This window comes from Salvelinus fontinalis, chromosome 29, assembly GCF_029448725.1.
Source record: "Salvelinus fontinalis isolate EN_2023a chromosome 29, ASM2944872v1, whole genome shotgun sequence".
Classification (NCBI taxonomy): Eukaryota; Metazoa; Chordata; class Actinopteri; order Salmoniformes; family Salmonidae; genus Salvelinus; species Salvelinus fontinalis.
The window spans coordinates 40,122,795-40,143,092 of NC_074693.1; the positions used below are offsets into that span (position 1 = coordinate 40,122,795).

The window sequence follows — 20,298 nt, forward strand, 5'->3', positions numbered from 1 at the left end:
TGCTGGTGGCTGTTCCAAAGCTGTGTCAGTGCAGAGATCTGGAGCTGGACTGTGACGGTGCCCAGTTTCACCATGTCCCAGCCGTGTCCATTAACGTCACCATGATGTGAGTTGCCACACGCATTTCGAATACATACATTTGCATCTGACTGGAAGTGTGCAGATATTTTTTCCTGTTTCTACTATGAATTGGAAGAGAAAAACGATTTAAACAAAGTGTCTCTCGCACTTAGCTAATAAGTGTCTCGATGGAAGTTTGCTTTTGAAGGTTGGTTTAAGTCTTAGGGCTGTTCTCTCCTGTACTGGAGCATTCTTTTTCTCAATTGGAAGAGTAAAAAGAGGCATGATGTAATGTGAGAAAGACTTTAACAAATCATTATGACAAAAGTAATTTCTAAACAGTAGGATATATAATATACATTATCATTTCAATCCATACATTATGCAAAATAATGACAATGACTATAAATTATCACATAGCGCTCGCCCTTTCTTGGTCTCACAATATTTTGTCTCACTGTCATATTGTCCACACATTGTTTAGATAATGGAACCTTTGGGCCCTATATTTATCATCTGTGCCCATTGCGGACATCCAGTTCCACTTGACTATTAATTGTCTCGATGGGTAAACCTCGAAAGCCCAATTTGCAGACGGGGTCATTTAATTGTGTCAATTGCATATCATTATCACATATCTCAAATTGGCTCGTCTTTCATTAAGGCCCTGTAGACTACTGCGGCACGCTCCGCATTGTTAACTTTCAATTCAAATACTTTCTTCACTAATTAAAAGCTTATCTCCATAACCTCGGGTAACATGGCCACCGTGGTAATTGAGGTGGAATGAGCTTAGATAATGACTAAAATGGCAAAATTATGCATTCTCTGTCACACTATAAAAAAGATGCTCCTTCTGTTTGGAATAATGATATGTTCTATCACCAATTCTGTTTCAAATGTAATTGGAAGATTTTCCCGAATACACACAATGTGGTCACATAGAAATGTGATTGGTTCCAACCTCAAACAGACAATGAGCCGAGAACCTAGTAATTCAAATGAAAAGGTTTTGACCTTTTGTTTGGTGGCACAATATTGTGTTTGTTGTTTTTTATTTATCTGGTCGACCTTATGAACTAATCACATCCCATAGGTCCCTGCAAAGGAACCGACTTCGGATATTGAACGGTGACATATTCTATAAGTACCAGAGTCTTCAGAAACTGTAAGTTTGTCGTTGAATTATTGATTGCATTTTAAAAATGTCTTCAGGCGAGAGAAGTCACTTGATTAAGTTGTAGTCGGCAAGTAAATATGTTGATAGCATTTCAAAAACACTCTCTGATAGACTAACCTCTCAAAACCTCTGTGACAGCCACAGACAATATCAAAGCGTTTCCCGTCCCCTTTTGATGCGTGTGATGGCCAAAACAAGCTTACATTAGCTGTGTTTAACATTCATTCAGCAAGACTTACCTTCAGATGATGGTTGTAAGGAAAAACAAACTTTCAAGATTGTTCAGCACATCATTCAGTTGTTGATTTGAGGCCAGATTACCGGATTATTCTTTTTTTTGGTAGGGGGCCACACCGATAACATATGAACACGTCATAAGCAACGGCAAAAAGTGTAGAATTGCAGGGAATTTGATTTAAAACAGCTACATTTTTTTGACAAAATGTATTAAGTCATTGAAAAGTGGTACTAAGGACATAATTGTTATGTTGTCTAATTAGGCCTCATTTGTTATGCAGCTTGTCAGACCGTATAATGGTTGCTGCAGGCATTCATTCACTGATTCCATCATCAATATGATTATTCATTGAAAGATCTTTGATACAGGGGCTTCCCGAGTGGATCAGCGGTTTAAGGCACCGCATCGCAGTGCTAGAGGCATCACTACAGACCAGAGTTCGATCCCGGGCTGTATCACAACAGGTCGCGATCGGGAGTCCCATAGGGCGGATTACATTTGGCCCACCATCATCCGGTTTAGGCATGGAGGCTTTACTAAGCTCATCGCTCTCTAGCAGCTCCTTGTGTTGGGCCGGGCGCCTGCAGGCTGACCTCAGTCATCAGGTGAATGGTGTTTCCTCCGACACATTGGTGCGGCTGGCTTTTGGGTTAAGAGGGCGGGTGTTAAGAAGCGCGGTTTGGCAGGTAATGTTTTCGGAGGACGCATGACGCGACCTTCACCTCCTGAGCCCGTTGGGGAGTTGCAGCGATGTAACACGATCAAAATTGGGGAGGAAAAAGGCGGTAAAAATAATATATGAAGCAGGGCTGCTTTTGAATGTCAGAGAATGTAAGTTGGCGAGTGTGGAGCAAGGAGCAGAGTTTAATACGAGCAGATTTAAAGAATTGTGTTTGCCTTCTCTCCCACTCTGGTACTGCTCAGCGACGCTCTGTCTAGCATTTTTTATTTCCTGTATCACATTTTTTTTTTTTAATTAGGCCTATTCTGTAGTAATTATTTAGCCTACCCCACCCACAGTAGCCTATTCGGAAAGTATTCAGACCCCTTTACTTTTTCCACATGTTGTTATGTTGCATCCTTATTCTAAAATGGATTTAATAGTTTTTCCCCCTTCATCAATCTACACACACTACCCCATGATTACAAAGCGGAAAACAGGTCTTTAGAAATGTTTGTAAAAGTTTTAAAATTCAAAAAAAGAAATACCTTATTTACATAAGTATTCAGACCCTTTGCTATTGAGACTCGAAATTGAGCTCAGGTGCATCCTGTTTCCATTGATCATCAGGGGATTGCTTAGACCAAACTTACCAATAAGCCTAGTTATCTCACGCAATCTGGCAGAGAAGTAGCCTATGTGAGCGCTTTAACAGTAACCTAAACGCACAGTTGAAGTATCCATCACTAATAAATAAATGAACTTCAGAAATAATAGGCTGGTTTATGCTGCGAACAACATGCTTTTATTAGCCTACCAGAATCACCTACAAAAAGAGGATTGTGATAGGCCTTCACTTGAAAGGTAACAAGAAAAAATACATTTAATTACTGAAATAGTAAACTTTCATGATGACACTGTTTAATCTTTGAAGTGTTGGCTAATGTTTTACGGAAACATAAGTAAGCTATACGATTTTCAATCGCACCGATGACAACGATCTTTGAATTTGATGATAAGGCAAAGAAAAAGTATTGTTTGAAAGCATCCTGAAATGGAGTACTTCAGAGGGAGAACCTTGCGTAATGGATAGATTTAGAGGACGGGTTGCAAAATAAATCTTTGCATTGCAGGGATCAACTTCCTGTTGCAGTTTTATAGCCTCATGCATTAATAGCAGTAATAATAATAACCATCATCATCAATTACTACCTTACTATTCTGCGCAGGCCGAAATAGACCGATTTAAGCTATTTCAAACACTTCAAGCTACCAGGAGTCAAAAGCCACCTACTGGGCAAAACATGTCTGATTATTTGGACAACAATGTTGTAGGACGTCGTTTTTATTCGCAGGAAGAAGTTTAATTAATGCCTAATTGTGGGGTCTTTGGTAAACAAAAATATCACAATACATAGCTGTCACGCCCTGACCATAGAGAGCTGTTTATTCTCTATGTTGGTTAGGTCGGGGTGTGATTAAGGGTGAGTTATCTAGGGGAATTATATATCATGTTGGCCTGGTATGGTTCCCAATCAGGGGCAGCTGTTTATCATTGTATCTGATTGGGGATCATATTTAGGTAGCCATTTGCCCATTGTGCTTTGTGGGATCTTGTCTAGGTATAGTTCACTGCAAGCACTATTTTGAGCTTCACGTTTCGTTTTTTCCCTTTATTGTTTTTTCCCTTTGAGTTTTCTCTTCCTAATAAAAAAGATGGAAACATACCACGCTGCATCTTGGTCCAGTTATTATGACGAGCGTGACAATCGTGGCATTTTTTATCAATCGGGGCATTTGATGCCGATGTAACGGCTGGTGCTCTCCTCATCCTCGGATGAGGTGAGGAGAGAAGGATCTTCAGACCAAAACGCAGCATTTGGGAAATAAGCCATCTTTATTATAAACACGATGGCAACACGAAACGAAACAAAACACTTTCAAAACAAGAAAACGACGTTGACGAAACCTGAACATAAACTTACATAACTAAACATAAACTTACGTACAGGAAACAGACGACATCGAAACGAAACGAAACAAACAAACGCTACAGTCCCATGTGGTACGAACATACATACGGACACAGGAGACAATCACCCACAAACAAACAGTGAGAATGCCCTACCTAAATATGACTCTTGATTAGAGGAAAACGCAAACCACCTGCCTCTAATCAAGAGCCATACCAGGCAAACCAAAACCAACATAGAAACAAATAACATAGACTGCCCACCCAAAACTAACGCCCTGACCATAAACACATAAAAACAACATAAAACAGGTCAGGACTGTTACAGTACCCCCCCCTCAAGGTGCGAACGCCGGGCGCACCAGCACAAAGTCCAGGGGAGGGTCCGGGTGGGCAGTTGACCACGGTGGTGGTTCCGGCTCAGGACGCTGTCCCCACACCACCATAGTCACTCCCCTCTTCTGTCTACCCCTTCCACTGACCACCCTAAAACTACTTTCCCCTAAATAAACAGCCAGCACCGGGACAAGGGGCAGCACCGGGACAAGGGGTAGCACCGGGACAAGGGGCAGCACCGGAACAAGGGGCAGCACCAGGATAAGGACCAGCACCGGAATAAGGGGCAGCACCGGGACAAGGGGCAGCACCGGGACAAGGGGCAGCACCGGGACAAGGGGCAGCACCGGGACAAGGGGCAGCACCGGGACAAGGGGCAGCACCGGGACAAGGGGCAGCACCGGGACAAGGGGCAGCACCGGGACAAGGGGCAGCACCGGGACAAGGGGCAGCACCGGGACAAGGGGCAACACCGGGACAAGGGGCAGATCCCGGCTGAAGGACTCTGGCAGGTCCTGTTTGGACGGCTCTGGCAGGTCCTGGCTGGACGGCTCTGGCAGGTCCATGCAGGCTGACGGCTCTCGACACTCATGGCAGACTGACGGCTCTCTACGCTCATGGCAGGCTGACGGCTCTCGACACTCATGGCAGGCTGACGGCTCTCGACGCTCATGGCAGGCTGACGGCTCTGGCTGCTCATGGCTCTCTGACGGCTCTGGCTGCTCATGGCTCTCTGACGGCTCTGGCTGCTCATGGCTCTCTGACGGCTCTGGCTGCTCATGGCTCTCTGACGGCTCTGGCTGCTCATGGCTCTCTGACGGCTCTGGCTGCTCATGGCTCTCTGACGGCTCTGGCTGCTCATGGCTCGCTGGCGGCTCTGGCAGATCCTGTCTGGTTGGCGGCTCTGGCAGATCCTGTCTGGTTGGCGGCTCTGGCAGATCCTGTCTGGTTGGCGGCTCTGGCAGATCCTGTCTGGTTGGCGGCTCTGGCAGATCCTGTCTGGCGGGCGGCTCTGGCAGATCCTGTCTGGCGGGCGGCTCTAGCGGCTCACTGTAGACCTGGTGCGTGGTGCCGGAACTGGAGGCACCGTGCTAAGGATAAGCACCTTCCTACTAGTGCGGGGAGCAGGGACAGGGCACACTGTACTCTCAAAGCCTACTCTATCCCTGATGCGAGGCACCGGCACTGGTGACACCGGGCTGAGGACAAGCACATCAGGATTAGTAGGGGGAGAAGATACAGTTTGTACAGGGCTCTGGAGACGCACTGGTAGCTTAGTGCGTGGGGCCGGAACTGGAGGCACCGGACTAGATACACGCACTACAGGGAGAGTGCGTGGAGGAGGAACAGGGCTCAGGATACGCACTGGTAGCCTAGTGCGTAGTGTAGACACTGTTGGTACTAGGCTGGGGCGGGGAGGTGGTGCCGGAAATACCGGACCGTGGAGACGTACTGGCACTCTTGAGCATTGAGCCTGCCCAACCTTACCTGGTTGAATGCTCCCGGTTGCCCGACCAGTGCGGGGAGGTGGAATAACCCGCACCGGCCTATGTAGGCGAACCGGGGAAACCATGCGTAAGGCAGGTGCCATGTATGCCGGCCCGAGGAGACGCACTGGAGACCAGACGCGTTGAGCCGGCCTCATGACACCTGGCTCAATACTCAATCTAGCCCTACCAGTGCGGGGAGGTGGAATAACCCGCACTGGGCTATGCACTCGTACAGGAGACACCGTGCGCTCTACTGCGTAACACGGCGCCTGCCCGTACTCCCGCTCTCCACGGTAAGCCTGGGAAGTGGGCGCAGGTCTCCTACCTGCCCTTGGCCCACTACCTCTTAGCCGCCCCCCCAAGAAATTTTTGGGAATTACTTACGGGCTTTTTCGGCTTCCGTGCCAGACGCGTTCCCTCATAGCTCCGGTTCCTCTCTCCGGTAGCCTCTGCACTCCCCAGTGCCTCCAGCTGCTCCCATGGCTTTTCGGGCTTCCAGCCACGTCTCCTTGCTGCCTCCTCAAACCACCGCTCCTGGGCTTTAGCTGCCTCCCTCTCTTCCTGAGAACGGCGATATTCTCCTGCCTTAGCCCAGGGACCTTCTCCATTCATTATCTGCTCCCATGTCCAGAAATCCTTGTTTTTCTCCTGTCCCTTACTCCGTTTATTTTTCCCTTGCCGCTTGGTCTTAGCGTGGTGGGTGATTCTGTAACGGCTGGTGCTCTCCTCATCCTCGGATGAGGTGAGGAGAGAAGGATCTTCAGACCAAAACGCAGCATTTGGGAAATAAGCCATCTTTATTATAAACACGATGGCAACACGAAACGAAACAAAACACTTTCAAAACTACAAAACAAGAAAACGACGTTGACGAAACCTGAACATAAACTTACATAACTAAACATAAACTTACGTACAGGAAACAGACGACATCGAAACGAAACGAAACAAACAAACGCTACAGTCCCATGTGGTACGAACATACATACGGACACAGGAGACAATCACCCACAAACAAACAGTGAGAATGCCCTACCTAAATATGACTCTTGATTAGAGGAAAACGCAAACCACCTGCCTCTAATCAAGAGCCATACCAGGCAAACCAAAACCAACATAGAAACAAATAACATAGACTGCCCACCCAAAACTAACGCCCTGACCATAAACACATAAAAACAACATAAAACAGGTCAGGACTGTTACAGTACCCCCCCCTCAAGGTGCGAACGCCGGGCGCACCAGCACAAAGTCCAGGGGAGGGTCCGGGTGGGCAGTTGACCACGGTGGTGGTTCCGGCTCAGGACGCTGTCCCCACACCACCATAGTCACTCCCCTCTTCTGTCTACCCCTTCCACTGACCACCCTAAAACTACTTTCCCCTAAATAAACAGCCAGCACCGGGACAAGGGGCAGCACCGGGACAAGGGGTAGCACCGGGACAAGGGGCAGCACCGGAACAAGGGGCAGCACCAGGATAAGGACCAGCACCGGAATAAGGGGCAGCACCGGGACAAGGGGCAGCACCGGGACAAGGGGCAGCACCGGGACAAGGGGCAGCACCGGGACAAGGGGCAGCACCGGGACAAGGGGCAGCACCGGGACAAGGGGCAGCACCGGGACAAGGGGCAGCACCGGGACAAGGGGCAGCACCGGGACAAGGGGCAGCACCGGGACAAGGGGCAGCACCGGGACAAGGGGCAGCACCGGGACAAGGGGCAGCACCGGGACAAGGGGCAGCACCGGGACAAGGGGCAACACCGGGACAAGGGGCAGATCCCGGCTGAAGGACTCTGGCAGGTCCTGTTTGGACGGCTCTGGCAGGTCCTGGCTGGACGGCTCTGGCAGGTCCATGCAGGCTGACGGCTCTCGACACTCATGGCAGACTGACGGCTCTCTACGCTCATGGCAGGCTGACGGCTCTCGACACTCATGGCAGGCTGACGGCTCTCGACGCTCATGGCAGGCTGACGGCTCTGGCTGCTCATGGCTCTCTGACGGCGCTGGCTGCTCATGGCTCTCTGACGGCTCTGGCTGCTCATGGCTCTCTGACGGCTCTGGCTGCTCATGGCTCTCTGACGGCTCTGGCTGCTCATGGCTCTCTGACGGCTCTGGCTGCTCATGGCTCGCTGGCGGCTCTGGCAGATCCTGTCTGGTTGGCGGCTCTGGCAGATCCTGTCTGGTTGGCGGCTCTGGCAGATCCTGTCTGGTTGGCGGCTCTGGCAGATCCTGTCTGGCGGGCGGCTCTGGCAGATCCTGTCTGGCGGGCGGCTCTGGCAGATCCTGTCTGGCGGGCGGCTCTAGCGGCTCCTGTCTGGCTGACGGCTCTAGCGGCTCCTGTCTGGCGGATGGCTCTGTAGGCTCATGGCAGACGGGCGGCTTTGCAGGCTCATGGCAGACGGGCGGCTTTGCAGGCTCCTGGCAGACGGATGACTCAGATGGCGCTGGGGAGACGGATGGCTCAGATGGCGCTGGGGAGACGGATGGCTCAGATGGCGCTGGGGAGACGGATGGCTCAGATGGCGCTGGGGAGACGGATGGCTCAGATGGCGCTGGGGAGACGGATGGCTCTGGCCGGATACGATGCACTGTAGACCTGGTGCGTGGTGCCGGAACTGGAGGCACCGTGCTAAGGATAAGCACCTTCCTACTAGTGCGGGGAGCAGGGACAGGGCACACTGTACTCTCAAAGCCTACTCTATCCCTGATGCGAGGCACCGGCACTGGTGACACCGGGCTGAGGACAAGCACATCAGGATTAGTAGGGGGAGAAGATACAGTTTGTACAGGGCTCTGGAGACGCACTGGTAGCTTAGTGCGTGGGGCCGGAACTGGAGGCACCGGACTAGATACACGCACTACAGGGAGAGTGCGTGGAGGAGGAACAGGGCTCAGGATACGCACTGGTAGCCTAGTGCGTAGTGTAGACACTGTTGGTACTAGGCTGGGGCGGGGAGGTGGTGCCGGAAATACCGGACCGTGGAGACGTACTGGCACTCTTGAGCATTGAGCCTGCCCAACCTTACCTGGTTGAATGCTCCCGGTTGCCCGACCAGTGCGGGGAGGTGGAATAACCCGCACCGGCCTATGTAGGCGAACCGGGGAAACCATGCGTAAGGCAGGTGCCATGTATGCCGGCCCGAGGAGACGCACTGGAGACCAGACGCGTTGAGCCGGCCTCATGACACCTGGCTCAATACTCAATCTAGCCCTACCAGTGCGGGGAGGTGGAATAACCCGCACTGGGCTATGCACTCGTACAGGAGACACCGTGCGCTCTACTGCGTAACACGGCGCCTGCCCGTACTCCCGCTCTCCACGGTAAGCCTGGGAAGTGGGCGCAGGTCTCCTACCTGCCCTTGGCCCACTACCTCTTAGCCGCCCCCCCAAGAAATTTTTGGGAATTACTTACGGGCTTTTTCGGCTTCCGTGCCAGACGCGTTCCCTCATAGCTCCGGTTCCTCTCTCCGGTAGCCTCTGCACTCCCCAGTGCCTCCAGCTGCTCCCATGGCTTTTCGGGCTTCCAGCCACGTCTCATTGCTGCCTCCTCAAACCACCGCTCCTGGGCTTTAGCTGCCTCCCTCTCTTCCTGAGAACGGCGATATTCTCCTGCCTTAGCCCAGGGACCTTCTCCATTCATTATCTGCTCCCATGTCCAGAAATCCTTGTTTTTCTCCTGTCCCTTACTCCGTTTATTTTTCCCTTGCCGCTTGGTCTTAGCGTGGTGGGTGATTCTGTAACGGCTGGTGCTCTCCTCATCCTCGGATGAGGTGAGGAGAGAAGGATCTTCAGACCAAAACGCAGCATTTGGGAAATAAGCCATCTTTATTATAAACACGATGGCAACACGAAACGAAACAAAACACTTTCAAAACTACAAAACAAGAAAACGACGTTGACGAAACCTGAACATAAACTTACATAACTAAACATAAACTTACGTACAGGAAACAGACGACATCGAAACGAAACGAAACAAACAAACGCTACAGTCCCATGTGGTACGAACATACATACGGACACAGGAGACAATCACCCACAAACAAACAGTGAGAATGCCCTACCTAAATATGACTCTTGATTAGAGGAAAACGCAAACCACCTGCCTCTAATCAAGAGCCATACCAGGCAAACCAAAACCAACATAGAAACAAATAACATAGACTGCCCACCCAAAACTAACGCCCTGACCATAAACACATAAAAACAACATAAAACAGGTCAGGACTGTTACAGCCGAGCAGTGATCTTCATGCCTTCTGCCACACCTGGTCTGAAATCACAAAGAAGATTTGTCCCTTTGGGGATTTAGATAATTCATTTGTATTTTAAGGGCTGAAGGTTACCAGTGTGGATTTGATTTCACGCACCAATCTTTTGGTGATATCACCATTGCGCATGCCCTCGGTGACTAAAACACCAGTCTCAACGTCAACAGCGAAGAGGCGAGTCCGGGATGCTGGCCTTCTAGGCAGAGTTCCTCTGTCCAGTGTCTTTTGCCCATCTTAATTTTTTATTTTTATTGTCCAGTCTGAGATATGGCTTTTCCCTTGCAACTCTGCCTAGAAGGCCAGCATCCCAGAGTCGCCTCTTCACTGTTGACGATGAGATTTAATGAAGCTGCCAGTTGAGGACGTGTGAGGCGTCTGTTTCTCAAACTAAACACTCTAATGTACTTGTCCTCTTGCTCAGTTGTACACCGGGGCCTCCCACTCCTCTTTCTATTCTGGTTAGAGCTGTTTGCGCTGTTCTGTGATGGGAATAGCACACAGCGTTGTACGAGATCTTCAGTTTCTTGGTAATTTATTGCATGGAATAAATTCACTTCTCAGAACAAGAATAGACTGACGAGTTTCAGAAGAAAGTTCTTTGTTTCTGGCCATTTTGAGCCTGTAATCGAACCCACAAATGCTGATGCTCCAAATACTCAACTGGTCTAACGAAGGACAGTTTTATGGCTTCTTTAATCAGAACAACAGTTTTCAGCTGTGCTAACATAATTGCAAAAGGGTTTTCTAATGATCAATTAGCCTTTTAAAATTATAAACTTAGGTTAGCTAAAACAGCGTGTCATTGGAACACAGGAGTGATGGTTGCTGACAATGGGCCTCTGTACGCCTATGTAGATATTCCATTCAAAATCAGCAGTTTCCAGCTACAATAGTCATTTACAACATTAACATTGTCTGCACTGTATTTCAATGTACAAAAACGGTATATGTGTCAGCATATGGTCTCACAAGGGCTCTGAGGATCTCATCTCGGTACCTAATAGCAGTCAGGCTACCTCTGGCGAGCACATGGATGGCTGTGCGGCCCCACAAAGAAATGCCACCCCACACCATGACTGACGCACCGCCAAACCGGTCATGCTGTAGGATGTTGCAGGCAGCAGAACGTTCTCCACGACGTCTCCAGACTCTGTCACGTCTGTCACATGTGCTCATGTGCTCAGTGTGAACCTGCTTTCATCTGTGAAGAGCGCAGGGCGCCAGTGGCGAATTTGCCAATCTTGGTGTTCTCTGGCAAATGCCAAACATCCTGCACGGTGTTGGGCTGTAAGCACAACCCCCACCTGTGGACGTCGGGCCCTCATACCACCCTCATGGAGTCTGTTTCTGACCGTTTGAGCAGACACATGCACATTTGTGGCCTGCTAGAGGTCAGCCAGGAAGCATAGGAACTGAGAAGTGGTCTGTGGTCACCACCTGCAGAATCACTCCTTTATTGGGGGTGTCTTGCTAATTGCCTATAATTTCTACCTTTTGTCTATTCCATTTGCACAACAGCATGTGAAATTTATTGTCAATCAGTGTTGCTTCCTAAGTGGACAGTTTGATTTCACAAAAGTGTGATTGACTTGGAGTTACATTGTGTTATTTAAGTGTTCCCTTTATTTTTTTGAGCAGTGTATTTTTTTAAATAGCATACAGGGAAGCTTCATCTCAATGCATTTTAAAATGTTAGGGTTTTCAAATATATTCCATTCTCTTTTTTCTTGTTTATTATGGCTATATTCCCACTAATATTCCTAAATGTACAGTTGAAGTCGGAAGTTTACATACACCTTAGCCAAATACATTTAAACTCAGTTTTTCACAATTCTTGACATTTAATCCTTGTAAAAAATCCCTGTCTTAGGTCAGTTAGGAACACCACTTTATTTTAAGAATGTGAAATGTCCGAATAAAAGTAGAGAGAATGATTTCTTTCAGTTTTCATTTCTTTCATCACATTCTCAGTGGGTCAGAAGTTTACATACACTCATTGCCTTTAAATTGTTTAACTTTGGTCAAATGTTTTGGGTAGCCTTCCACAAGCTTCTCGCAATAAGTTGGGTGAATTTTGGCCCATTCCTCCTGACAGTCCTCCTGACAGAGCTGGTGTAACGGAGTCAGGTTTGTAGGCCTCCTTGCTCGCACACGCTTTTTCAGTTCTGCCCACAAATTGTCTATAGGATTGAGGTCAGGGCTTTGTGATGGCCACTCCAATACCTTGACCTTGTAGTCCTTAAGCCATTTTGCCACAACTTTGGAAGTATGCTTGGGGTCATTGTCCATTTGGAAGACCCATTTGCGACCAAGCTTTAACTTCCTGACTGATGTCTTGAGATGTTGCTTCAATATATGCACATAATTTTCCTCCCTCATGATGCCATCTACTTTGAAGTGCACCAGACCCTCCTGCAGCAAAGCACCCCCAGAACATGATGTTGCCACCCCCGTGCTTCACGGTTGGGATGGTGTTCTTCGGCTTGCAAGCATTCTCCTTTTTCCTCCAAACATAGCGATGGTCATTATAGCCAAACAGTTCTATTTTTGATTCATCAGACCAGAGGACATTTTTCCAAAAAGTATGATCTTTGTCCTCATGTGCAGTTGCAAACCGTAGTCTAGATTTTTTATGTCGGTTTTGGAGCAGTGGCTTCTTCCATGCTGAGCGACCTTTCAGATTATGTCGATATAGGACTCGTTTTACTGTGGATATAGATACTTTTGTACCTGTTTACTCCAGCATCTTCACAAGGTCCTTCACATTTATTTAACTACGCAAGTCAGTTAAGAACAAATTCTTATTTACAATGACGGCCTACCCCGGCCAAACTTGGACGATGGCAATACTGGTATCGTCCTGGCCCTAAAAACAGCCCTGCTTCAGGCTATCAAAGAAGTGACAATGAATAATCATATAAATGGATGGAATCAGTGAATGAATGGCTGCAGCAACCATTATATGGTCTGACAAGCTGCATAACAATTGATGCATAATTAGACAAAATAACATTTAAGTCATTCAAACAAGATAATGAGGTAGGTGCCCCGGGGACCCAAATGCAGTAGTCTGGATCACATTGGCCTTGAAACATATTGGCAGCATGGAAGTAGTAGCAAGATGAGGAGAACTATCTTTCGAATAAAGTCAGCTATGCAGTATTGTTTGGGTAATTTTCTTCTTCTAAAAAAACTATCAAACCACATACTATAAAAGTATCTACCAATTGGTATTTTTATTTTGTTCTACAGCGACCCGTTTATATTTAGGTCTTTAATGTATAAATGTGAGGCTTCTATACTTGTTGGAACAAAATTTCACTTGTTAGTCATCGTGGCAATTGTTCTCCTGAACACACAAATGAATGTAAGACTAAAAATAGTATTTTGAACACAATGTACTATTAGTACACAATGTGTAGTTTTAGTAAGTAGTACATATTTTGGACACAGCAAATGTTAAATTAAACAAGATATTTTTTAACATACTTCTAACATACTACTTTTCAGATATCTACAACATAACAGAATTCGAGCTGTGAGTCCTAACGCATTCAGAGGACTATACAATCTAACAAGACTGTAAGTTCATAATATTCATACATCGATGCGTGCACTTGACAGTGTTATGTTGGACTTTATAATGAAAAGGGTTTTAACCCTAACCCATTCAGTTGTAGAACTGAATGCCTTCAACTGAAATGTGTCTTTCGCATTTAACCCAACCCCTCTGAATCAGAGAGGTGAGGGAGACTGCCTTAATCAACATCCACGTCTTCTGCACCCGGGGAACAGTGGGTTAACTGCCTTGCTCAGGGGCAGAATGACAGATTTTTACCTTGAATGTTGTTGATTTAAGTTTTCCTTATCAAGTTGCTTATGTTTGAAATAAATGGTAAATAATTCAATGTGCATATTTAAAATCTGAATTTTCTGCTTCAGATATTTAAGCTATAACAAGATATCCATCCTGATGCCCGGGGTGTTCCAAGATCTACACAAGCTGGAGTGGTTGTAGGTTACCCTTACTGACACATTCTGTATATCCTGTTTGCATATATAGATACTGCTAACACAATGGGTACAAAGACTACATTTTTAGACAGCCTTCAGAACTCTGGCACAAAGCTTGTATCGCTGCAGTTTCCTTAAAACCAACGTTCAACCAAATACTTCATTTAATAAGAGAGCTGAAAATAAACTCTACCCTTTGGTTGTAGGATCCTTGAAAACAACAGTATCCATCAGATATCCCCCATGACCTTTTCAGGCTTGCGTTCGTTGGTACTCCTGTGAGTTTCATTTCTACCTTTTACCTTCTTGAGTTTGGCTTGTTTTGCTTTTTCCATCGAATAAGTTATTTCATACATAGCAGTGGGAAGTAGTGGTGCTGAGGGTGCTGCAGCACCCACTGAAAAATCTGAATAAAAATAATATTATTATTTGTATTATTTATTTTTTTAAGAAAAAAATTCTTCACAAAAGTATTGCTCTTGACCTTTACTACTGCTGTAGTACTGCAGCACCCCCACCCCCACCCCCAAACTACTTTCCACATCTATGCTTTCATATGCACTTTATTGAAGTGCTCCGGTATTATTAAAGTGCCAATGTGATATGCTAAAGTATTTTGGCAGTGAGTGTTGTTTTCTTTGAATGGCACAAAAATCAGACCGCTCTTGCTTTGTTTCTGTTCGCAGGGTTTTGTTGAACAACGCTCTGACAAAGCTGGATGACATCTGCCTGGAAATGCCAAGACTAAACTGGCTGTACGTTTGGAAGTCAACAAATCAAAGAGCTCTGTCATCAGCATGATATTACTTTTAAATATGTTTTTGTGCCCTTGTGTGTCTCCAGGGACATGGAAGGAAATCAAATTGAAAGTGTCGGAAACGTAACATTCTGGTCGTGCAACATGATGACTGTGCTGTAAGTGTGACTTAATTAGTTTAGTTTTCCTCATTTTTATTGTTGTGTCCTTGGCTTTCTCACTAGGCTATAACTATTACAATTCCAAATATCAACATCTATTTGTTTAGTGGACCCCAAAACAACCAACAGAGAAGATAATAAAGTGAGAAAATGTCTGTCTGTTTTATAATTCTTGTTTTGACAGTCTTTTCTTAACTCTTTCTAGTGTCCTACAGAAGAACAGAATCAGTCGCATACATGAACAGGCGTTCTCATTTCTAAAGAAACTTGGGGAATTGTAAGTTGTGTTCTGTATGCCTCAAGACATGAAATTGCATGACATTTTCCTCTGTTGTACCCAGAAACAGTACATTTTGAGTTCCAGACACAGTGATATCTTCACCTATTCCACTGACTTTTTTTAAGAATTCAGATAATACCATATAAATCAGTACAGACTGCACTATAAATATACAACATGTTCCCAGGCCAAGATGTTCATTAGGATTTATATTTTATGAGTTTTGGTGAATCCAAACAATTATTCTGACATGCATTTACACTTGTTTCTGGATTTGCAGAACAGTTGGTCATGTAAACCTTGTGTAAGTTTCATACACTGTATATGTAATGGATAAATGCCTCCGTTCTGTACATTACCTTTGAAAAATGGACTCCATTATTTCAAAGGTAATGTACAGAACGGAGGTGTCTATCCTGCTTATACAACAGTTGCCAAAGAACACAATACTAAGCACACATTTACCGGTAGAAATAACTTTTTTGTTTTGTTTATAATTTTAGAAGCAAATTCATACTTTCTCATCTTTTGGCTGCTAGAGACGCGACCCAGTCGTTCGTTCGATTAGTTCTATATTTATGGACGCGACGAAGTTATTCGTTCTATATGTTCTGTTGCCATGCTCGCTGGCAACGTTCTTATCCCTTGCTTGCTAGCTAGCCAACTAGCTATTGCTAACACAGCCACGACCCCGGCAGCCAGAATAACAGCAAAGTGGCTGTATATACGTTTGTTTAAGCTGTTTTCCATAACAATGATCTGATGATGCCCAATTTTGCCTGGCATAGCTAGAAAAGATTGCTTTCTCGCCAGGACACTCGTCAACACTGTTCATTACGAGGAGATCGCTTTGCATATCAAACACTAGGCTAGAAAGGTAGCTAAATAGTTTGTTATTAGCTGCTAATATGACAACTGAATAAAAAAAATTAAAAAAAATGTTGTTGAAAACAGCTGGTCCACTGGAAACGCGGGAGGATTTGACAGCGTAGCGCTACTTGCATCATGACTGAAACAGCAGGGACCGGAGAAATGTATGTTCATCACTCACCATGTTAGGTCATCAGATGCTCCAAAAAACATGTCTAGCTAGCTACGTTTGTCGTTAGACCTGCGTTTACAATGTATCCAATTTTGGTTTGTGTACCGTAGTTGTTGGTTCAGCTTTCTGTAACTTTGTAGCAAGTATGGTCTGCATGTGTCGGTTTATATTGCGTCATGATTGCAAGGTGTCCCGATATATTTTCCAACTGTTCCGTTATCTGGTTTTAATGCTCATTCTAGAATGCCCTTCTGGCCAGTTATAAATGAGTATTCAACAATGCTGTGGTATATTGGTTCTTGTAGTTTGTTTCCAGTTAATAGCTTTGCCTCCACAGAGATCTGTCCAGCAACAGACTCGTGGCAATCCCTCCCAATCTCTTTGTTCATCTGGGAGATTTACTACAGCTGTGAGTTAGAGCCACACTCGGATCTATGCACAAACATTCTTTGAATATTTTATGTTTTTGTTGCTCTAACGTTGAAAGACATTGTTATACAGCTATGGTGCTATTGTTATCGTTGAATATTATGTCTTATAATTGATGCTGTTACTGGAGCTCTGATGTCAATACTTTTACATGTTTTTTAGGAACATCTCGTGTAACCCTATCGTGGATCTCCAAGTTGACCACTTTGATAATTTGCATAAATTGAAATCATTGTAAGTAGCCATGGTTTGTTTTACTGCTCACTTTGTGCATGCATGTTACGCTTGAAAGGGAAAAGCAACAGTAGGGTAGTTTGTTTAACATTTATGAATCATTACTCCCACGTGTTAATGTTAGTAAGCTAGTTATTCACACATTTATAAAACACTTTTAAAGTATGTAATAATAAATTGAGATCATTCATAGTGCCTGGACTGGATTTCTAATAAGCTAACAAATAAAAATGTTTTAAGATTTTCTTACCAAGGATCATATTGTTAATTTTAGGACCCCTGTAGGTATAAAATATATATATATACAAAAATATGTATTTGATGAAACATTACATTTGGCCTTACTGCTGTTAGCCCATAAACACACATTGAATAATATACAGTCGAAGTCAGAAGTTTACATACACTTAGGTTGGAGTCATTACAACTCGTTTTTCAACCACTCCACAAATGTCTTGTTAACAAACTATAGTTTTGGTAAGTCGGTTAGGACATCTACTTTGTGCATGACACAAGTAATTTTTTCAACAATTGTTTACAGACAGATTATTTCACTTATAATTCACTGCATCACAATTCCAGTGGGTCAGAAGTTTATATTCACTAAGTTGACTGTGCCTTTACATCAGCTTGGAAAATTCCAGAAAATTATGTCATGGCTTTAGAAGCTTCTGATAGGCTAATTGACATAATTTGAGTCAATTGGAGGTGTACCTGTGGATGTATTTCAAGGCCTACCTTCAAACTCAGTGCCTCTTTGCTTGACATCATGGGAAAATCAAAAGAAATCAGCCAAGGCCTCTGATTTCTTTTTTTAGACCTCCACAAGTCTGGTTCATCCTTGGGAGCAGTTTCCAAACGCCTGAAGGTACCATGTTCATCTGTACAAACAATAGTACGCAAGTAAACACCACGGGACCACGCAGCTTTCATACCGCTCAGGAAGGAGATGCGTTCTGTCTCCTAGAGATGAACGTACTTTGGTTCGAAAAGTGCAAATCAATCCCAGAACAACAGCAAAGGACCTTGTGAAGATGCTGGAGGAAACAGATACAAAAGTATCTATATCCACAGTAAAACGAGTCCTATATCGACATAACCTGAAAGGCCGCTCAGCAAGGAAGAAGCCACTGCTCCAAAACAACCATAAAAAAAGCCAGAATACGGTTTGCAACTGCACATGGGGACAAAGATCATACTTTTTGGAGAAATGTCCTCTGGTCTGATGAAACAAAAATAGAACTGTTTGGCCATAATGACCATCGCTATGTTTGGAGGAAAAAGGGGGAGGCTTGCAAACCAAAGAACACCATCCCAACCGTGAAGCACGGGGGTGGCAGCATCATGTTGTGAGGGTGCTTTGCTGCAGGAGGGTCTGGTGCACTTCACAAAATAGACGACATCATGAGGTAGGAAAATTATGTGGATATATTGAAGCAACATCTCAAGACATCAGTCAGAAAGTTAAAGCTTGGTCGCAAATGGGTCTTCCAAATGGACAATGACCCCAAGCATACTTCCAAAGTTGTGGCAAAATGTCTTAAGAACAACAAAGTCAAGGTATTGGAGTGACCCTCACAAAGCCCTGACCTCAATCCCATAGAACATTTGTCGGCAGAACTGAAAAAGCGTGTGGGAGCAAGGAGGCCTACAAACCTGGCTCAGTTACACCAGCTCTGTCAGGAGGATTGGGCCAAAATTCACCCAACTTATTGTGGGAAGCTTGTGAAAGGCTACCCGAAACGTTTGACCCAAGTTCAACAATTTAAAGGCAATACTACCAAATACTAATTGAGTGTATGTAAACTTCTGACCTACTGGGAATGTGATGAAAGAAATAAAAGCTGAAATAAATCATTCTCTCTATTATTCTGATATTTCACATAATTCAAATAAAGTGGTGATCCTAACTGACCTAAGACAGGGAATTTTTACAAGGATTAAATGTCAGGAATTGTGAAAAACTGAGTTTAAATGTATTGGGCTAAGGTGTTTGTAAACTTCTAACTTCAACTGTATATACAAAAGTATGTAGACTTCTGCCCTGCTAGAGCTGCCCCGATCAACTGTAAGTGCTGTTACTGTGAAGTGGAAACGTCTACGTCAACAACGGCTTAGTCGTGAAGTGGTAGGCAACACAAGCTCACAGAACGGGACTACAGAGTGCTGAAGCTTGTAAGCTCGTAAAAAAACGTCTGTCCTCGGTTGCAACACTCACTATCGAGAGTTCCAAACTGCATCTGGAAGCAACGTCAGTGTAACAGTATAACTTTAGTACGTCCCCTCGCCCCGACATGGGTGCGAACCAGGGACCCTCTGCACACATCAACAACTGACACCCACGAAGCGTCGTTACCCATCGCTCCACAAAAGCCGCGGCCCTTGCAGAGCAAGGGGCAACACTACATCTAGGTTTCAGAGCAAGTGACGTAACTGATTGAAACGCTACTAGCGCGTAGCCGCTAACTAGCTAGCCATTTCACATCCGTTACACTCACCCCCCTTTTAACCTCCTCCTTTTCCGCAGCAACCAGTGATCCGGGTCAACAGCATCAACGTAACAGTATAACTTTAAACCGTCCCCTCGCCCCGACCCCGGCGCGAACCAGGGACCCTCTGCACACATCAACAACGGTCGCCCACGAAGCATCGTTACCCATCGCTCCACAAAGGCCACGGCCCTTGCAGAGCAAGGGGCAACACTACATCTAGGTTTCAGAGCAAGTGACGTAACTGATTGAAATGCTACTAGCGCGTAGCCGCTAACTAGCTAGCCATTTCACATCCGTTACATCAGCACAAGAACTGTTCATTGGGAGCTTCATGAAATTGGTTTCTATGGCCGAGCAGCCGCACACAAGCCTAAGATCCCCATGCGCAATGCTAAGCGATGGCTGGAGTGGAGTAAAGCTCACCACCATTGGATTCTGGAGCAGTGGAAACGCATTCTCTGGAGTGATGAATCACGCTTCACCATCTGGCAGTCCGATGGACGAATCTGGGTTTGGTGGATGCCAGGAGAATGCTACCATACCAAAAGCATAGTGCTAACTGTAAAGTTTGGTGAAGGAGGAACAATGGTCTGGGGCTGTTTTTTATGTTTCGGGCTAGGCCCCTTTGTTCCATTGACGGGAACTTTGTGGGAACAGTTTGGGGAAGGCATGACACGTGCA

The 20,298-nt window shown here is 45.7% G+C and overlaps 1 protein-coding gene across 2 annotated transcripts in view; it reads left to right on the plus strand.

Annotated features, from left to right (window-relative positions):
• Positions 1 to 20,298, plus strand: part of rxfp1 (relaxin family peptide receptor 1) — a 138,137-nt gene that overhangs the window by 100,302 nt on the left and 17,537 nt on the right. For both annotated transcript variants that reach the window (XM_055889302.1, XM_055889301.1), the window contains 10 exons: positions 1 to 106; positions 1,157 to 1,228; positions 13,719 to 13,790; positions 14,151 to 14,222; positions 14,429 to 14,500; positions 14,909 to 14,977; positions 15,066 to 15,137; positions 15,346 to 15,417; positions 16,800 to 16,871; positions 17,054 to 17,125. In XM_055889302.1, coding sequence (XP_055745277.1) covers positions 1 to 106; positions 1,157 to 1,228; positions 13,719 to 13,790; positions 14,151 to 14,222; positions 14,429 to 14,500; positions 14,909 to 14,977; positions 15,066 to 15,137; positions 15,346 to 15,417; positions 16,800 to 16,871; positions 17,054 to 17,125 — 751 coding nt within the window. The remainder of the gene's footprint in view (positions 107 to 1,156; positions 1,229 to 13,718; positions 13,791 to 14,150; positions 14,223 to 14,428; positions 14,501 to 14,908; positions 14,978 to 15,065; positions 15,138 to 15,345; positions 15,418 to 16,799; positions 16,872 to 17,053; positions 17,126 to 20,298) is intronic.